This window comes from Erpetoichthys calabaricus, chromosome 18 (assembly GCF_900747795.2).
Source record: "Erpetoichthys calabaricus chromosome 18, fErpCal1.3, whole genome shotgun sequence".
In the NCBI taxonomy this organism is placed as follows: Eukaryota; Metazoa; Chordata; class Cladistia; order Polypteriformes; family Polypteridae; genus Erpetoichthys; species Erpetoichthys calabaricus.
Genome location: NC_041411.2, coordinates 70826881 through 70845216, shown reverse-complemented (window position 1 = coordinate 70845216; position 18336 = coordinate 70826881). Strand labels below are relative to the sequence as shown.

The 18336-nt window shown below is 40.9% G+C and overlaps 1 protein-coding gene across 1 annotated transcript in view; it reads left to right on the top strand.

Annotated features, from left to right (window-relative positions):
- The window catches only part of sema3fb (sema domain, immunoglobulin domain (Ig), short basic domain, secreted, (semaphorin) 3Fb), a 360044-nt gene that overhangs the window by 241572 nt on the left and 100136 nt on the right, over positions 1-18336 (top strand). Inside the window, 2 exon segments of the mRNA XM_028825108.2 lie at positions 8542-8661; positions 17116-17205. Coding sequence (XP_028680941.2) covers positions 8542-8661; positions 17116-17205 — 210 coding nt within the window.

Sequence of the window (18336 nt, the reverse complement as noted above, 5' to 3'; positions counted from 1 at the left end):
AGAATTTGTCAAGTTATATTCTTCAGTATATTTATATTTGAGGTGCTTCTAAGAGGAACCCTTTTAAAATCCCTGGTCAAGGTCAAATTCTGTACATAGTCCACCTGCATCACCCGAAATGGGTCGCCAGTATAATCCCTTCCTAAAATACGTACAACCCATTAGTCGCTGGGTTGGCTTCTGTTTTGACTTGGGAACAACTGATAGCTTGTTGCTTATGAATCCTTTGTGTCTGGAGAGCCTACCATCGTTTCCTAGTTGAGTCTTTGGTTGAGTTTGCTACAGTAACGCAGCATTGTTTTATTACTGGTTTAGCCGTATCGCTGTCAACTCCATGACTGGAAGAGATCATGGCACACTATTTTTAATAGAGTACAATCAAAGTAAAAAGTATGTGAACCCCTAGGAATTCTCTATTTTTATGTCTAATTTCCATATAAAACATGGTCGTATCTTCATGTCAGTCACAATAATGAACAAACACGGTCTCCTACAACTAAAGATACGCAGATTTTCAGATAATTTTTGACCATATTGAATATATCATTCAAACTGTGAAACTGAAGGTTTGGAAAAGTAAGTGAACCCTAAGCTAAAAAGCTCATTGCAGTCCGAATTTAGTACACCTGGAGTCCATTTAATGAAACGAGTTCAGCGGTGTGACCTAGAATAACTTTGATGGATCAAAAACATAATAAAGTTTGAGTTTGAGCTTTTGAGAAGAAGCATATCCTGATGGGAAACACGCCTCACTGTCTGAAGAGCTACGATCGAGAATTGTTCATCTACATAAGGCTGGAAAGGGTTACAAAGTCATCTCACAGATTTTAGATATTCCTCAGTCTACTGTTTGGCAAGTTGTCTATAAATGGAGACAATTTGGTATTGTGGCTACTCTGCCTAGAAGTGGGCGCCCTGCCAAGATGACCCCAAGAGCACAACACAAAGTCAGCAATGAGGTAAAGAAGAACCTTAGAGTGACCGCAAAGGACTTGAAGAAGTCATTAGAACTGGCTAACATCTCTGTTCATGAGTCAACTATACTCAAAACACTGAACAAGAAAGGAGTCCATGGCAGGACACCAAGAAGGAAGCCACTGCTATCAAAAAAGAACATTGCTGAACTCCTGAAGTTTGCGAAAGAGCACTTGGACACCCCACAACGGTACTGGAAAAATGTTTTGTGGAGTGATGTAACCAAAATGGAACTATTTGGGAGGAACAAGCAGAAGTTCATCTGGTGTAAAAAGGACACTGCATAGCAACATCAAAACATCAACCCTACAGTAAAGTGTGGTGGGGGGAATATCTGCTCCTTAGGGACAAGCTGACAGAGATGGGATTAGATTCATACCTAGTGACATGGATCTTGGACTATCTTAAAGACAGACCTCAGTATGTGCGTCTTGGGAACTGCACGTCTGACATTGTGGTCAGCAACACAGGAGCGCCACAGGGGACTGTACTTTCTCCGGTCCTGTTCAGCCTATATACATCGGACTTCCAATACAACTCGGAGTCCTGCCATGTGCAAAAGTTCGCTGATGACACTGCTATCGTGGGCTGTATCAGGAATGGGCTGGAGGAGGAGTATAGGGACCTAATCAAGGACTTTGTTAAATGGTCCGACTCAAACCACCTACACCTGAACACCAGCAAAACCAAGGAACTGGTGGTGGATTTTAGGAGGCCCAGACCCCTCATAGACCCAGTGATCATCAAAGGTGACTGTGTGCAGATGGTGCAGACCTATAAATATCTGGGAGTGCAGCTGGATGATAAATTAGACTGGACTGCCAATACTGATGCTCTGTGCAAGAAAGGACAGAGCCGGTTATACTTCCTTAGAAGGCTGGCGTCCTTCAACATCTGCAATAAGATGCTGCAGATGTTCTATTTTTATTCAGGTCCGTTTATACGACAGTCAGCTCAAACCCCAGACTGATGACCTCCGTCGACTTGTAAAACAAACTGGTGGCACCAGGTGATGATTTAGGGGTGTCATATCAAAGGGGGGGAATACTTATGTGATTTATACGTGTAGGTAATTTAGACCACTTTGCAGAGATCTGTTTTCATTTTGACATTAAAGAGTCTTTTTCTGTTGAGCACTATCAAAAAAGCCAAATTAACTCCATCGTGAGTCAATGTTGTGTACTAAAAATTGGGAAAACTTCCAAGAGGGCAAATACTTTTTATAGGGAACTGTAAATTAGCTGTTGGGAAACCAAAATATGTCCTGTGGTGGGTTGGCACCCTGCCCAGGATTGGTTCCTGCCTTGTGCCCTGTGTTGGCTGGGATTGGCTCCAGCAGACCCCCGTGACCCTGTGTTCGGATTCAGCGGGTTGGAAAATGGATGGATGGATGGATGGAAACCAAAATATGAGTGTGGGTGCATAAATGTCCACTGCAGTAAACCTGTTGTGAAGGCTAGGGGGGCACCACTGAGCCCCAAACACAAACGCACAAAATAGTCCTGGGATCAAATAAAGAGGGGGTTTACTACAAAAATACCTTTTATACAATAATTACACAGGGGGTTTCTTTCTTTCTTTCACACTGCTACTTCTCCAGTTGAGTGTTGGCCATCAGTCTCCAACTCCCCTGGACAAAGCAGTGGCGCGGCCCTTTTTATTGAGGACCCAGGAGTACTTATGGTGCCAGGGCTTTGCCCATTGGAAGCACTTCCAAGCTGTATGGCACCCTCTAGCGGCACCCATGGACTCCAGCAGAGCTGCACTACTGGACTACAACTCCTAGAATTCCTTGTGGGTGTCCGAACGGGTACTGATATCCAGGGATGCTGCCATTCTGCAGATGCGTTTGGGGCAAGAATTATTGCTGTTCCCTGTCCTTACATGTTATGGGTGTCCCATCCAGGTAAGGACCCCAAATTAATTCTGGCTTGGATGTCGAGTCCTGGCATGTTGTCCCTCGCACTGTTTAAATTGCCACCGTGAAAGGCCTTGGCACCTGGCAACCCTGAAACTTTACAATTGGGGTCATCAAATGGGTACATTCAATGCGAAGGTCTTATATTCATTTCAGAGCTGGTCCCAAAAATGCCGGAAGGAGAAGCCAGTTCCTTGTGACCATTAATTGTGCTGGGCCTAAAGCTGCTCTTGCAAGGTCTCCTGAATCTCGTCTTCTGGGGAATAACTGTAATATTTTACCTGAAGTTTGTCACAGTTTTTGCATTTCATTCTAATTTTGACGACTTATGCTCTAGTTTTCCTGGCACATCCTGTGGGGCTGAGTGTCTGACAGTTTGAGGACAAAGACTAGAATTGAATTACCGGTGAAAATGTTTTTGTGGCTAAGCACAGTGATACATCATATGAAGCGACTGTGGCAGGGATGTGGATCACAATTTCTTTTTATAGCTGCCTATTACTGTCACTGAGAAGCTGGAGGAAAGCATTGCTGTTTTTCTAGGCAGTTACAATAATACATATGGTAGCATGGATAACTTTTACAGTTGGAGCCCAGGAGGGATATGTGACTCGCTCAGGGGGTCTTACAAAAAGATGGAAGAACTGTAAGGCTGGGAAATGCCAGGACAAACCGACTCATATGGTGGGGAAAATTAAAGATAGTGTGGTAGGTATAGTAATAGTATTGGTGCAAGAGAGGACAGAGCCGACTATACTTCCTTAGAAGGCTGGCGTCCTTCAACATCTGCAATAAGATGCTACAGATGTTCTATCAGACGGTTGTGGCGAGCGCCCTCTTCTACGTGGTGGTGTGCTGGGGAGGCAGCATAAAGAAGAGAGACGCCTCACGCCTGGACAAACTGGTGAGGAAGGCAGGCTCTATTGTAGGCATGGAGCTGGACAGTTTGACATCTGTGGCAGAGCGACGGGCGCTGAGCAGACTCCTGTTAATCATGGAGAATCCACTGCATCCACTGAACAGGAGCATCTCCAGACAGAGGAGCAGCTTCAGCGACAGACTGCTGTCACCATCCTGCTCCACTGACAGACTGAGGAGATTGTTCCTCCACCAAACTATGCGACTCTTCAGTTCCACCCGGGGGGGGGCGGGGGGGCACTGGGTTGGGGGGTAAACGATAACATTATACAGTTATTGTCCATTTTACCTGCATTTTTTTTTATCACTCTTTAATTTAATATTTTCTTTATCAGTATCTTGCTGCTGGAGTATGTGAATTGGGATTAATAAAGTATCTATCTATCTATCTATCTATCTATCTATCTATCTATCTATCTATCTATCTATCTATCTATCTATCTATCTATCTATCTATCTATCTATCTATCTATCTATCTATCTATCTATCTATCTAATGTAAACACCTTCAGCATAGTTTTGATCCCACGCTTTGTAGCACCAGCAACTATCCTGGCAGCATCAAATGCTGAACAAAACCAAACAAGGGTATGGGTGCCAGTCCATGACAGGCCGGCCTGCCTACACTGCTTGTAACCGTAAAGATTTACGAGGAGAACTCTTCCTCTCAAGGTTACACTTGTGCTTGCCATTATGTTAACTGCCTTGGGTCAAGTCAAGTGACCCAAACTGTCCTTCTGCTTTGTCACTCAATGCAACTTTTGTGCCACCAAGTTTTCCCTTCATATAGCCAGCCCGTAATATGGAGGAGTATTTCAGCTAAGATATAATGAACAAACAAAAATACGATTAAACAACATACTGTGAAATGTGACAATAAATAAAGAAAAAGAGCATGGGTGTGGATAAATAAATAAATGTCTCACGGAAAATGTTTTTTGTTGCTTATTTATTTAATTTTATCCATAAAATGCCTTCTTCTAGGGTGGCATGGTGGCACAGTGGTAGTGCTGCTGTCTCCCAGTAAGGCAACCATGGATTGCATTCTGGGTCACTCCCTGCATGGAGTCTGCATGCTCTGCTGTGTCCGCGTGGTCTCCTTCAGGTGCTCATAGTTTCCTCCCACTGTCCATTGACATGCCAGTTAGGTGAATTGGCAGCGCTAAATTGGTTCTAGTACTGTATGTGCTTGGTGGGTGTGTGTGTTTTCCCATGCAATGGAGTGGTGACCTGTCCACGATTTCTTCCTCCATTGCACCTTAACCTAGCTGGGACAGGCTCCAGACCCCTTCAGACCCTTGTCTGGATTAAGCAGGCTGGAAAGCCACATGCCCAATATTCCTCCAAACACAACATGAAATACGACTTGAATTTAAAACTGTCACTTTCACTCATCAAAGCTGAGAGGGCGGGATCTAGGGAGTGCTGCTTTTTGATTGGTGAATCATGCGCAGAGTGGAATTACCTTTCGACGCGGGGTATTTAAATTCTAATAAATTTTGATTCATCATTAGGAGCCTGCATCTGAAGTGTCTGCTGTACAGTAAATGTGGCATTTGACAGCCGAAGGTCTGAGTCCAGTGTGCTGATGATTCACCAATCAGAACACAGCACTCGCTAGAGCCCGCCCTGTCAGCTTTGACGAGTGAAAGTGACAGTTCTAACAGGCATTTGGAGGAATATTATGAACAAAATTAAGGAAATAAATAACCAACAAAAAATATTCTGTCACACATTTATTTACACTCACGTCTCACACTCCTTTCCTTTATTTATTGTCCTATTTCACAGCACTTTTTTTAATTTGCAAATTTATTTATTAAAACTAACAAAAATATATTCCATGACACATTTAATTATGTTCATTTCTTTTTATTGTTGTCATATTTCACAGTACTTCATGTATTTGTTTAATTTTGGCTGAAATATTCCTCCATACGGTAATCCTACCCTATTCTTAATTTTAGTTAAACTTTTATACCTAATAGCTTATGCAGTTTCTAGTCGATACTGACTTGAAAACCTTAAGGCTATCTTTGATACTTTTTTTTTTTCCCAGGTTTTCAGTAGAGTCATGTTACCACATTGTTTAACGTTGATTTATTTATTTTTATTACTGTGAAGTTTAATCTGATAAAGGTAATAATGGCTGAAAGCGCTGAAACACACCATGGCACAAACATGCATACCAGTCCTTTTTGCCGTGGGCAGAAGTGCCACTGTAGTTATAAGCAAGAGCAACCCCATCATCAAAGTTCAGCTTGTCTGCCTCAGACCCCAGAGAGCTGCAGTGGCTTGCAGGTTTTCATTCCAGCCACTCTCTTAATCAGTAACCTATTACTGCCACTAAGGAATGAGACCTTTTTATGCCTTAATTTTAAATAACTTGGTTTTTAAGATTCAGTGCCTTTCATTTTTTCCTTTTTAGTTAACCCCAAGACAATTCAATTCATTCCAGTTTATTTTTGTATAGTGCAGGAGCAGAACACTGTGACAGGATCTTGGGAAAAATGCTAGATTTTACAAATTACTAAATACAGAATTGGTAGACATAAAAACACTGTCATGAAAGCATGTCTGGGGACCACCTCCTCTGGCTCTGGTGAGGTCAACAGTCCCACTGCAGGATGAAAGGGGAAGTTGATGCTAACATTCTCCTCTTGCAGCCAAGACAAAATGGCCAAGAAGGGCAACTGACCCCGCCCCACCTCCCAGATCAAAGCCCTCCCCACCTCCCAGATCAAACCCCGCCCAACCTCTCACATCAAAACCCACCCCACCTCCCAGATCAAACCCCGCCCCACCTCCCAGATCAAACCCCTCCCCACCTCTCAGATCAAACCTCTCCCCACCTTTCAGATCAAACCCCACCCCACCTCTCAGATCAAACCCCTCCACACCTCTCAGATCAAACCCCACCCCACTTCTCAGATCAAACCCCGCTCCACCTCTCACATCAAACTCCACCCCACCTCCCAGATCAAACCCCTCCCCACCTCCCAGATCAAACCCCGCCCCTTCCATTCTCAGCCCTGTAAAAAGCTGTCCCATTCCCAGAAGGTGACGTGAGATACAAAACTGACAGTAGAGAAGCTCCTGAACACCTACACAAGTCCTAGATTTTTAGAATATTGCTTTTATCAGCCATTTTTTATTACAACAATTAAAAGGGTTTACCAGGCAGGTACCCCAACTTTTTTTTTTTTTTTGACTCCTAAAGTTGTTTGCTTACATGGCCAACCTAAAAACACATATTTGTTTAAACAAAAAGAAAACAAAGTTGAAACTGATGAACATAAATGTAACCCAACAATATCTGTCCATTAATTAACTGCTGAGCTATGGACAGTTGACAATGGAGGAGAGGAAAACAAAAACTCCAGTCAGCTGCCCACCCCTCCTGGGCATTCTGTAATAGGGTTTGTGCTGGACTGTCTAGTCTGATGAAAGAACCAGTCCATCTGATGATTCCAGTGCTCCCATTATCTCAGATGACATAACGTTTCCACAGGAAGAAGCACATTTTGGCAGTAGAGAAAAGGAAACACTTGATCCTATGTGTCCATTGTACAATATGTACATCAATATCATGTTTCAAAAGAAAAAAAAAGTGAAGCCCAGGAAAATATTGATCTTTTCTGGTCCAAAAATATTTTGATGGTGCTCTTAGAAAACAGAAAAACAAAGTTTTGTGGATGTGTACATCTCATTAACATTATGAGTAAAAATGGTGGACCTCCAGTTATTCAGTCTGAGATCTCTGAGTTAGCTGGTCATCTGTTGGCTCATTTTAGATAGATAGATAGATAGATAGATAGATAAAGGCACTATATAATAGTTTAGATAGACAGATAGTTAAAGGCACTATATAATAGTTTAGATAGATAGAAAAAGGCACTATATAATAGTTTACATAGATAGACAGATAAAGGCACTATATAATAGTTTAGATATATAGACAGATAGATAAAGGCACTATATAATAGTTTAGATAGATAGATAGATAGATAAAGGCACTATATAATAGTTTATATAGATAGATAGATAAAGGCAGTATATAATAGTTTAGATAGATAGACAGATAGATAGATAGATAGATAAAGGCACTATATAATAGTTTATATATATAGACAGATAGATAGATAGATAAAGGCACTATATAATAGTTTATATAGATAGATAGATAAAGGCAGTATATAATAGTTTAGATAGATAGACAGATAGATAAAGGCACTACATAAGATAGATAGATAGATAGATAATTTATTTGTCCCCAGAGTTGACTGATTTAATAAAAAAGAACGAATGAAGTGTTCTGAGTCTTTAAAAATTGTGCATTATTAGCAGGTGTAATTGGCTATCAGTTTAGCAAGTGTCTGGCATGAGAAGCTGGAGTTACTGCAGCCTTCCAGATTCTGTGTTTGACACTCCCGGTTTAGCCATTTTCTTACAGCATAACCCTCCAAGACTTGTGTCTGATACTCCTGGTTTACCCGTTTCCTTAGTGCTTATCATCTCAAAGGTGTGTTTGTGACCAGAACAACACATTTTACGCAGATACTTTGAGTTTGGTGATCTTAATGGCTGGATTTATCCAGTAATACAAATACGTGATCATAAATGTTTTTTTCCCCAACACTAAAGGAGCTGTTCTTTAAACATTACACTGTTTTGTTTGGTGTCTGCATCAATCCAATTTTTTAAGTTTGATTTTTAATGCTTATTTCTAGGGGGAGTGCGGAAACTTTATTCGCCTGATTGAGCCATGGAATCGAACCCATTTGTATGTCTGTGGTACAGGAGCCTACAACCCCGTATGCACATATGTCAATCGAGGCCGGAGGCCGCAGGTAAGGTTTGGATATTTCCTTCCACCTAGCATGGCAACAGTTAGATGTGGTGATATGAAGTGACATTTTCAAGCTCCCTTTGATTTCTAACTATGAAGTGTGTCTTGCTGAACCCAACTTCCTTATGTGTTGTGAGTTTTTTTTTTTTGCTAACATGCCAGTTTAATTACTAATCTTTTTAACTGATGAGAAATGATAACCCACTTAAACAAATTCTACGAGGATCCAAGCATAAAACAAAATTACAAATTAAAACATTTGTTACTTGACATACCTGTGTAAGGCTTAGTTATGATCATATTTTGCAGTTAAAGCCAGCAGCTGATAAATGCTTAAACCACTTAGTTCATCAGTCTTCATTTCACACGGCAACTTTCCATTATCCAAAAGTGCTGTGTGTTGGCCGCTCAGTACCGTTCTGAATGTGGTGCTCTGAACAGTTAGGTCCGATGGTGAGCCAGATGTGCACTTAACCTCTACAGTCTCTGTAAAGCCAATGTCACGTTTTGTGACTTTTTGTCAAGAGGAATATCAGATTTACTGATTGCAGTCGCTGATCTCCTCACTGCACCTTGTCAAATTACACAAATGAAATTGCAGACTGAGCGTCAATCTTCTAGTGCAGTTGTGCTGGGAGCCAATAACAGGATGCAATCTCTTCCTTTTATTCATTTTGTCCTTTCTGTTGTGATATGTAAAATCCGAGAAATCAGACAGACGAGCTTCTCTTCTGTTTGTGAGGTCCAAAGCCCCTGTGCTGCCTGACTTTGCCGGCACTATAGTGAGTCTGTGCCGAGGGTTAATAGCTGTGGTCTTGGCACATTTTTAGGGTGTAAAACATGAGACATCAGACAGACGAGCTTCTCTTCTGTTTCTGAGGTCCAAAGTCTCTGTTCTGCCTGACGTTGCTGGCACTAAAACGGTTCTGTGCCAAAAGTTAATAGCTGTCATACATTCAGCCGCAGTCTCTGCCCTTTTTTAGCACATAAAACACGAGACATCAGACAGACAAGCTTCTCTTCTGTTTGTGAGGTCCAAAGTCCTTGTTCTGCCTGACGTTGCCGGCACTATAGTGAGTCTGTGCCGAGGGTTAATAGCTGTAGTCTTGGCACTTTTTTTTTTTTTAATATTTTTATTTTATTAATTTTCATTGTAATCAGTCTTGGCACTTTTTTAGCGTATAAAACATGAGACATCAGACAGACGAGCTTCTCTTCTGCTTCTGAGGTCCAAAGCCCCCATTCTACCTGACGTGGCTGGCACTATAGCGGCTCTGTCCCAAGGGTTAATAACTGGTGGGTTCAGCCACAGTCTCGGCCCTTTTTTAGCACATAAACACGAAACATCGGACAGACGAGATTCTGTTCTGTTTGTGAGGTTCAGCACATGCACGCTCCTTATACCTCATCACTATATTCTGTGTATTGCTCTTCTGGATGAGCATTCATTGGCTGTCGGCTCTTCCGTGGGCACAGTCCCGCCCCTCCTCCTAACCTGTTTGATTTTATCACAGTCAGTCGCAGACTAGTTGGTGTCAGTCATTAGGTATGTCACCTTAGGTGATCGTCTTCATGGGAGCGTTCCACCGACTGCCCCTCCGACTTCCTAAGTGCAACGTGGGCTTAAGCAAGGCCAGATTACAATCCCAGTCATTCCAAGCATGTTACTGGGGTGACACATTTTGAAGTTCACACGATACATTACAGCTCTTATTATTTCTGATTGAGAAAACTTGTTCAGAATTTTTTCCTCTGTCTGAAGATTTCTGTCAAACATTCACAACAGAAAAGAAATGCTTTGTGTTTCCCAGTGTTCCCAAGGCCCACCCTGCAGAGTTTATGAGATCATCTGGCAGCCAGTGCCATCATGAAAAGGCCGACATGTCAGTTGTGCTCATCAGTGAAGCCCATCATTAGCAAGTTGGCCTTCGCTCTTTCAACAGTCTTGTTACTCCTGAGCACATGTGATGACCACCCTCCCCAGCCCTGGCATGGAGTGTAGACAGCTGCTCTCTCTCTGTCTCTCCAGTGCCCAGTTACCCTCCAGCCGGCTTAGTCTCATAAATTAATTGGGAGTTTAGGAGGATGGCTTGAATTTCCACGTCCGAGCCAATGAAGTTAACCTAAGTGTGTGTCTGCGTGAGGTTTCTCCAAAGCCTCCTTTTAGGTTTTCTTCTCAAACACATTGGCTGCTGATTATGATGGCTAGGGGACCTTTTAAAAAACAGTTTATGACCAGTCTTAGCAATTTTCTCATTTTTTTGAGTGGTGATGTAAGGTTACAAAATAAGCCATTCCTTTTTTATAACACCCCCTTTAATCCTCATACTGCAATAACAAAAAGGTGCCTGACTTCCATTAGAAGAGGGCAGTTTTAGGGCCGTCTCTTTGTTAGGCATTGCATTGCCTTCAGATATTATTGTACAAATTAAAAGGAGTTCAAGAAATATGAAATCGCTTTCATTTGTCCATGGTGGCGTGCCTAAATTTATATTTTAAAAGTCAGGCCACATGCTAGGTAGGTTAACTTTACTATACAGTAATCCCTCCTCCATCGCGAGGGTTGTGTTCCAGAACCCCCCGCGAAAGGTGAAAATCCGCGAAGTAGAAACCATATGTTCATATAGTTCTTTTTATATATTTTAAGCCCTTATAAACTCTCCCACACTATTATAAACATTTCCAGCACAATTATACAGCATAAACCCTTTGTATTCTCTTAGAAATTAGGTAAGATTCGTTGAAATTATGCATGTAAACACAGTTTACATACAGTAAAACCTAAATATTACTTTAAAGATATCGAGCGTCTCCGATATCACATACGTTACAGCCATTACAACAGACAGGCCACCAGCAATAAATACGTACAATGCAAGAAAAATTGTATACAGTAAAATGTGTGTACAGTGACACTAAACTATGTACATGTACTAAGTACTGTACATAGATAATTAATTATGGTTACTCACCAACAATGGCACGACGACTTGTCCGATAACGATGAGTTTAATTTTACTGCACAACAAAGGAGAGCGTTACAGCTCTTCTAAAGGAGCCTCTTCAGGCTACTGTGTAGCACTGCCGTTGTTCTTCTTCCAGCACTCTTCAATCCAAATCCCTAAAGCAGATTCCATCCAGACTATTGCCTTATCACGTCCACTTGCAACTCGTTTTGCGCCCTGGTTAAAGTACACTACGGCTGTAGATCTTATACGCTTTTCCTCCTTTTAAAATAAAAAGAATCGTGGACTCATGCCGTAATGGTGTCCTGCAGCAGTGTAGCTGTTCCCTTCCTTCAACATATCCAAAACTTTTACCTTTTCTGCAATCATTTCCATCTTCTGTTGGCGCTTGGACACGGCCCCTGCAGCAGTAGCAGGAGCACATTAATGCTGAATGAGTGAGATGAGACTTCCTGGTTAATGCAGCACTCCGTCGCTGAGCCAATCAGCACACAGGAACTTTAACTGTGTGCTCTGATTAGGTAGCTTCTCAGTCATCCGCCAATAGCATCCCTTGTATGAAAGGAAGCATGTACCAGAAGTAAAAAGACCCAATGTCCGCAGAAACCCACGAAGCAGCGAAAAATCCGCGTTATATATTTAGATATGCTTACATATAAAATCTGCGATAGAGTGAAGCCGTGAAAGTTGAAGTGCGATACAGCGAGGGATTACTGTACTAGTTAATTGGTTTACCACATCTTATGTCATAGAGAAATTACCTCTTTAGATGGATCAAACTGTGAAGCTGATCCACTATTGAGAAACATTCTAGATAAAATTAAATTAATAAAGAGACACAAATAAGTAAATGTATTATGAAATGTGACGATAAGCATAAGGAATCATAAAATATGTTTTTTGTTGCTTATTTTTTATGGTATCTTTCATACCTTTTACACCTTTTTTTGAATAGGTGAGACGATTGCTACATGATCAATGGGTACTGCACATACATTAATACACAGGGTGAAAGACAAATGGCATTATAGTAAGGCATCCAGAGATATGAAAGGTGCTATATCAGATTGGGAAGCAGATAGACAGAGAAGCACCTTCTAGATCCTCGGTCAGGTGAAAAAGTAAGGACACCTCATGGAAACTGATGACTTCTTCAACACATTTGAACAGGCAAACAGCAGATCTTCGTGCAAACAGTGCCTACAAATAAAGGGGATGATATACTTGAACACGTCCTGACTCGGCAGGCAGAATGGGATAATGAATTTCTGAGTAGGCTGGGAGAAGCGGGCAAAAGGCAAAACAAAAGAAAATAAAAATAAACAGTAGCGACCAAAACCCAGACGAAAAGCAAAACTGAAAACAAGAGAAAATGGGCACTGAGTCTAAAACCTGGCAAAACTAGAAGATTAAATACACAACAAATCAAAAGGTAGCAAGGATTTATCTGCAGATCGGATAAGGTTCAAGACCAGGGCTGACCTTATTTTTTTTTTTTGCCGTTTGCTGATTAAGTCAAGGTCACAACCCAAGAAACGAGGGTCATAACCCTGACAACAGTACACAATATGGCTTCCCTTAAAGCACGGGTGTTGAACTCTGGTCCTGGTGGGCAGCAGTGGCTGCAGGTTTTCATTCTAACCATCTTCTTCATTAGTGACCACTTTTTGCTGCTAATTAACTTCTTTTGCTTTAGTTTTAATTGACGTGACTCAGGCCCATTAGTTGTTTCTTTTTCCTTAATTAGCAGCCAAACAATAATGAGACACAAAACAAGTGACCAGCTCACCTGTGCCCATCACACAATATCTGAAAATAAAGAAAGGTGGAGGTCTCAGTAAGGCTCAGGTCACCTAAACACTTTGACAGTGTTCTTAGAAAAAATAGAAAAATCAACAGTTTTGGAAATATCTGCTGTGACAGAATGAGAGCAGCAACAAGCCATGAAATTAAATAATGGGATTAATTAACAGCAAGAATCGGCTTCTCGTTAAGAAACTGGTTGGAGTGAAATTGGTTGGAGTTTGAAGCCCTTAGTTTGGCTGGTCATCTGTCGGCTCCTTTCACGTCTCATTTCTGGTTTGCTGTCATTTAATGAAGAAAAGAATCAATGCAGAGGACTGAATCCTTACCAACAGGGCTATTAAATAAAGGGAAAAGAAGTTAATTAGCAGTGAATACTGGTCACTGATTAGAAAAAGGGTTAGAATGAAAACCTGCAGCCACTGCGGCCCTCCAGGACCAGAGTTGGACACCCCTGCCTTAAAGGCAAAACCTCAATTTCCAGCCTAACTCATGACAGAACAAATGACACATAAAACTGACATGGCGTGTTCATTCTCTTCACAAAAATGCAGATTTCTCACATGGAAAAAGTAAGTCCACCCCTACATTTATCAGAACTTCAGATCCATAAAATTACAATCAGGTGTTCCAGAGGAAGTGCCAGTGATTAGAACCTCCTTACGGAGTATGCAGGTGGGCCATGTCTGATTTAAACTCGAGGTTTCTGGTGATCTGTTTGCTGTTGATGTGTGTGGTGTCATCCTGCAAAGCTTCAAAGAGCTCTCTCAGAAAGCAGGTTGTGGATGACTAGGACTCGGGGAAGGGTATTTAAAAAGATTGTCAAATTCTTTGAAATCAGTCATTCCACTGTAAGGAAAAAAAAAATTGTCTACCAGAGGTGCCGAATTCAAACATCTGCCCAGTTTCTCCAGGACTGGCCAGGCAAATTCAGTCCAAGAGCTGAATGTTTGATACTAAAAGAACTTTAAAACTTCATTGCAGGATCTGCAGGTATCTGTTGTGGTCAAAGTGCATGCATCGACAAACAGAAAGAGATTTTATAAATTTGATGTTCGTGGAAGGTGGCCAGGAAAAGCCTTTGCTGTCCAAAAAGAAGATTAGAGAAAGACTACAGTTTGCCATTGAACATCTAGGGAAAGGCCAGGCCTTCTGAATTAATGTGCTCTGAACAGATGAATCAAAGATGGAGTTATTTGGTCAAAGTAACAGTGGACATGTTTGGTGCAAACCGAAAACAGGATTTCTGGGCGAAGATCCTCATGGCAGCTATGAAGCACAGTAGTGGAAAATATTATGGCTTGGGATTACTTTGCTGCCTCAGGACCTGGAAGGTTTGCAGTCATTGAGCCAACTACTGTATGAATTCTGCATCATATCAAAGTGTGCTTGAGAAGAATGAGGCCATCTGTCTGAAAGATGAAGTAGTACTGGAAATGGACCTTTCAATGCGATACACTAGCAAATCCACCAAGGAACGGCTCAGAAAGAAGCGTTATAGACTGGCCTAGACAAAGCCTGATTTGAATCTCATTAAAATGCTGTAGGGGGATTTGAAACGGACAGTACATGCATGAAAATCCACAAACGTCTGGCAGATGAAGGAATGCTGCAAGGAGGAGAGGTCACAAATTTCACCGAGTCGATGTCAGGTACTGGTGGCAAGTTATGCAGAATACCTACAAGAAGTTGTTTCTTCTGAGGCCGAGGGTGGACTTACTTTTTCCCCAGTAGCCCATTATGTCTATTGATATTTTTATGAAATAAATGAATGAAAAGGCCAATTTTCTTTGTGTTTTTCATTCAAGTACGTCACCTGATAAGGTGCCACATGAGAGGTTGGACATCAAACTAAAAGAAGAGACAGTTCAGGGTGATGTTTGTGGATGGGTGCAGAATTGGCTCAGACACGAGAAGCAGAGGATGATGGTGCGAAGAACCTCATCAGAACTGGCCAATGTTAAGAGTGGTGTCCAGCAGGGGTCAGTGCTGGGGCCTCTGCTATTTTTAATATCTATAAATGATTTAGATAGGAATATAAGTAACAAGCTGGTTAAGTTTGCAGATGATACCAAGATAGGTGGATTAGCAGATAATTTGGAATCCGTTAAATCACCACAGGGGGACTTGAACAGCAATACAGGTTTGGGCAGATTTGTGGCAGATGAAATTTAATGTCAGTAAATGTAAAGTATTACGCATAGGAAGTAAAAATGTGAGGTTTGAATACACAATGGGCAGTCAGAAAATCGAGAGTACACCTTATGAAAAGGATTTAGGAGTCGTAGTGGACTCTAAGCTATCGACTTCCCAACAGTGTTCAGAAGCCATTAAGAAGGAAAACAGAATGTCAGGTTATATAGCGCCTTGATGTGTGGAGTACAAGTCACAGGAGGTTCTGCTCAAGTTTTATAACACACTGGTGAGGCCTCATCTGGAGTCCTGTGTGTAGTTTTGGTCTCCAGGCTGCAAAAAGGACATAACAGCACTAGAAAAGGTCCAGAGAAGAGCGACTAGGCTGATTCAGGGCTACAGGGGATGAGTTATGAGGAAAGATTAAAGGTTTACAGTTTAAGGAGAAGAAAATGAAGAGGTGACCTGACTGAAGTGTTTAAAATTATGAAGTGAATTAGTTCAGTGGATCGAGACGGTGGCTTTAAAATGAGCTCATCAAGAACACGGGGACACAGTTGGAAAGTTGTTAAGGGTAAATTTCACACAAACATTAGGAAGTGTTTCTTTACACAGAGACCCACAGACACTGGGAATAAGATACCAAGTAGTGTGTTAGACAGTAAGACTTTAAGGTCTTTCAAAACTAGACCTGATGTTATTTTAGAAGAAGTAGGTTACCAGGAATGGCCTGTTCTTGTCTAGATTGTTTATCTCTAGGAACTGTTAGCCTGTTCAAATACGTGGAAAAAGTGGACCATTTCCAAGGGGTGTACTTACTTTTTCACATGACCACATGTGAGGGGGTCTTGATATGGTTAGGATTTGAAGGAGCCCTCAGTACATAGAAGTGGAAAGCTAACCTTTTACACCTTTTTACAAAAAATGGATTTGGTGTTAAATTTCCAAATCCTCAGTCGTATGATAATATTAAAGAGTTTCATACAAAAAAAATACAATTTTTGATCACTGAGAGGTCCCAGTTTGAGTAGTGAAGTGTTTATTGCCCCCAATAGTTCTCTGATCCTTGCCTGAATTGTCATAAAATGTATTGGTTTAAAAATATTGATGAAATGGAGACTGAAATGTATTGGAGTAAAGTTAAAAGAAATGAAGTCAAAAGGTTTCCAATGTGCACACGCCACGCTGCTATGATTTCTTGGCTTAAAAACTGCGCAGTGTATTTCAAAAATAAGGACGCTCCACACGAAGGGGATCTGTTCAGAGAGGCCGACCGTAATGTCCGACCTGAGAGGTTCTGCCTTCTGCTATGACTGCACACGCTTCTGCCTTCAGTTTTTCTCCATGAGACTCGGTGACAAAACTCCCCACACAATAAATTAGCTGATGTGGTGGCTTACAGCTTTGCAAAATACGCTTCTTGTTTGGCTAGTAAAAAGGCGATTTTCTTTATTCATTTATTTTATTTTATTTTTTTGTGGCCTGTGTTGAGATGTCAAATAATAGAAGTGTATCAAGGTTTAATCACTTTGCATCATGTCTTCTGTTTTTAGGCCCCCCTACACCTGCAGATGCCCCAACCGGGAGGGAGGGCCAGCAGAGCCGCTGACAGCACCACCACCGCTCTGCCAATGGATCACAAGGTGGGACACAGGTCTCGGGTCACTCACCTCTCCTCTGTGTCCTGGCTCTTTTACTGCACTGAGCACCTGTCCCGATAGGGAAAAAGGGTGCCGTAAATGGGGGCTTAGTCCCATTGCATTCTGCTCAAAGAAGAGGTGCAAGGCTTTGTCCCATGAAAAGATCCTATTAGTTGTTTTTTTTTTGCCTTGAAGGGTCTGCTATTTCTAGAATTTGTTTTGTGGAGAACAGAGGGGTTGGAAGGCCGGGGGGAGCTGAGTGGGATTAGAATCTTTTTCATCATAAAAATTACAAAGTCCAGTAAAAGTTACTACAGTTTCATTTAGCACAACTACATAAGCTTCATAAAAGTTACAGTAAACCCCTGCCAGGGCATTTACTAAATGTATGTTATTGTTGCTTTCTTGGAACATAATGTAGCAAGTATTTGGAATAATCGTGTTAAAAATAGAACATAATAGCATACATAATAATGTAAAAAATTGAACATAATAGCATACATAATAATGCATTATACTGTAATACTGTATGCTAACAATTTTCTAGTGCTTTAAGTCTGTCCTGTTAGTTACCATTAGAGATTTTGTTCTAATACTTCTATTCATTTTTTGTTCCTTACTATTTATTTTACTTCTTTTTCAATTATTTCATAATTATGCATGCCCATTTATTCAAAGCCAATGGCAAAACAAAGTATGTGAAACTTTATCACATTTATGTATATATGTGTCTTAAAATATTGTGTGATCTTCATCTAAGTTACAGTAATGAGCAAACATAACCTGTTTTAACTAATAATGTACAAATTATTAGATTGCTCTTGTGCAAGCTAAATAGTATGTCATTCAAACATTCACAGGTGTGGGTTGTAAAAATATGTTAACTTATCTCTAATAGATAGATAGATATTTATTTTAGTATAGTAGGCAGGATTAGATAGATATTAATTTTAATATAGAAGGCAGAATTAGATAGATAGATATTAATTTTAATATAGAAGGCAGAATTAGATAGATAGATAGATATGAAAGTCACTATATGATAGATAGATATTAATTTTAATATAGAAGGCAGGATTAGATAGAAATGAAAGTCACTATATGATAGATAGATATTAATTTTAATATAGAAGG